Below are 2,135 nucleotides of genomic sequence, written 5' to 3'. Positions count from 1 at the left end.
CCCCCCCCCCCTCCCCCCGGTCTGTTTCCCCGACAAAAAAATAGGATTTAAAAAAAGGTTAAAAACTTTTATTAATAAAATAATACCGCAGCAGAGCTAGCCTGTGCGGCCTGCAAAACGAGTGCTCATGACTTCATAACTAATTCAGAGCAATCACCAGACTGGGCGGAGGTGGGTAAAAGGGGACCGGAGAGGGGGCGGTCTGGTCGGGGGAATCTTAGGGGATGGCGACGGAGGCCCTACGAGCAACCGCCTTGTTACTTTGAGCGTGGTCCTCCTCCGCCCCTTTCCGTTCTTTCACTACCTCGTTCTCTCTCCCTCTCTAATTTTCTCTCCCTAACCCTCCCCCCTCCACTGCTCTCTCTCTTTCTCATCTACGCCCTTTCGGGAGGTTCGAGTTCGCGGAGTTGACTTATTAGCAGTGCGGTTGGATTTTCAAGCTGCGCGGTGGCAGGCCTTTCCGTCCGGTATGCGCGGCCGTCCAACTTTATTCAACAGCGGGGGCGCTGGAGCGCAGCCGGACCGCGCGAGAAGCTATGGGCTGGCGAAAGCTGGGGGCCATGTGAGCTCCATGCAGGTTGCAGGGTAGCATTTCACACGCGTGAAGGTGATCGGAGAGCTTCATTGGCGTGATATCGGGATACGCAAATAACCCGTAAACCGCCCGTAGCGACTTCGCAACCACTATGGGTAAACACACGTGTGTGTCGACACAACAGACCACGCTAGGGTTAAAATACAAGTGCAAACCCCCTATCCCACTGTGGAAAATATTTATAGTCTTCTCGGAGAAAGAATCCCTGACTAAATGCTGCATACTTGCGATTCTTACATGTAAATTTACTAGATTCTATTAACAGTTAACTGTTCGTATGCGAATTCGCATAGACTTGGGAAATCGAATGACGATCAAAATTGGTACGTGGTAAATTTATCATGGCATTCGACAATTTACAGGTGATTTTGTAAGTCATCAAAAGGCTAATATCCCCTAAAAAACAACATGAAATCAGTGAAAAAGCAACACCACATTACTTACCCGCGGCAGTTGAAGACGCCGAGGAAGGCCTGCCGGAACTTGCGGTTCATGAAGCAGTACGTGATGGGGTTGCAGCACGACGATACGTAGGCCATGAGCTGCACGAGGGACACGCCAGTCGAGCCCACCCACGCGTACACCTCCTCCGGGTTGAACAGGTACCACGTGTTGAGCACGTGCAGAGGCGCCCAGCACACGAAGAACTCGGCCACCACCACGAACAGCATGCGGATGACCTGGGCGCAGACAAGAAAAGAAATCGGCGTTAGTAATAGTTCATTCATAAATTAATTATTTCTTTTACGCCTGCGGGTACTTTAATCACCGGTACATTAATTTAAAATCAGGACTCTACTTCCGTTTCTGTCAGTTCCATACGGCAATGTACGGGAGTTCAGCGCCTGCGAGACTCCGGGTAGGCCAGCCCGCAGTACACGCATGCACTGCAGGCAAAATGTTGCCCACCTATCAGGCGCTATGGGAGCTTGACTGACTATTAACCGCGCATCCGCAGAAAATGCAGTTTTCGTAACGACAAATGAATTGACGTGGTCCCTCTGAGAGGCAGTGCCAACCCGCAACCCTAATAAAAGCACTAAAGTTCAGATGACGTTGCAATTTTATTATTACTCGCGTAATTGGGGCCGGTTCTGCGAACTAATTATACCATCAGTGAACAAGCATTCACAAAAAGAACTGCAAACTAAAAGCTTCTGCATTTTTATTCATAGCTTACTGAGTACTGTGTACGTGCTCTGCGCTGCTTACGCATTTTTAATACGTCAGTTTGCACAAATTTGTACACAGAACTCAAAGCTATGAACAAAAATGTTTATAAGCTTTTAGTGTGTGGTGGATAAGTTCTTTCTTCAATGTGTATATCTAATCCACCAATAAAAGGAATACTCAAATAATGGCCCCATCTAGACCCAGCCAAAGAAAACGAATTAAAATCGTTTCTTTCTCTGTAAGGGTTTGGCTTTTGGGGGTGGGGTAGTCCCTGGGCGTCGAACTTGAGAGACGAGGAAAAAGCGTTCTCTCTGGCTGTTTCAAGGGCCAAGGTCAAGGCAAGTGTGGCGGGGCTAACGTTGGGGAG

At 48.7% G+C, this 2,135-nt stretch overlaps 1 protein-coding gene across 1 annotated transcript in view; it reads right to left on the bottom strand.

The window, feature by feature from the left end:
* Window positions 1-981: 981 nt before the first annotated feature.
* Window positions 982-2,135, bottom strand: part of LOC113205262 (cholecystokinin receptor-like) — a 198,744-nt gene continuing 197,590 nt past the window's right edge. Inside the window, exons 9-10 of the mRNA XM_052267445.1 lie at window positions 1,040-1,275; window positions 982-991 (exon numbers count right to left, since the gene is read on the bottom strand). Coding sequence (XP_052123405.1) covers window positions 982-991; window positions 1,040-1,275 — 246 coding nt within the window. The remainder of the gene's footprint in view (window positions 992-1,039; window positions 1,276-2,135) is intronic.

The sequence above is a fragment of the Frankliniella occidentalis genome, unplaced genomic scaffold (genome assembly GCF_000697945.3).
Source record: "Frankliniella occidentalis isolate FOCC.00 unplaced genomic scaffold, Focc_3.1 Scaffold52, whole genome shotgun sequence".
Classification (NCBI taxonomy): domain Eukaryota; kingdom Metazoa; phylum Arthropoda; class Insecta; order Thysanoptera; family Thripidae; genus Frankliniella; species Frankliniella occidentalis.
This window is presented reverse-complemented; position numbering and strand designations above follow the sequence as displayed.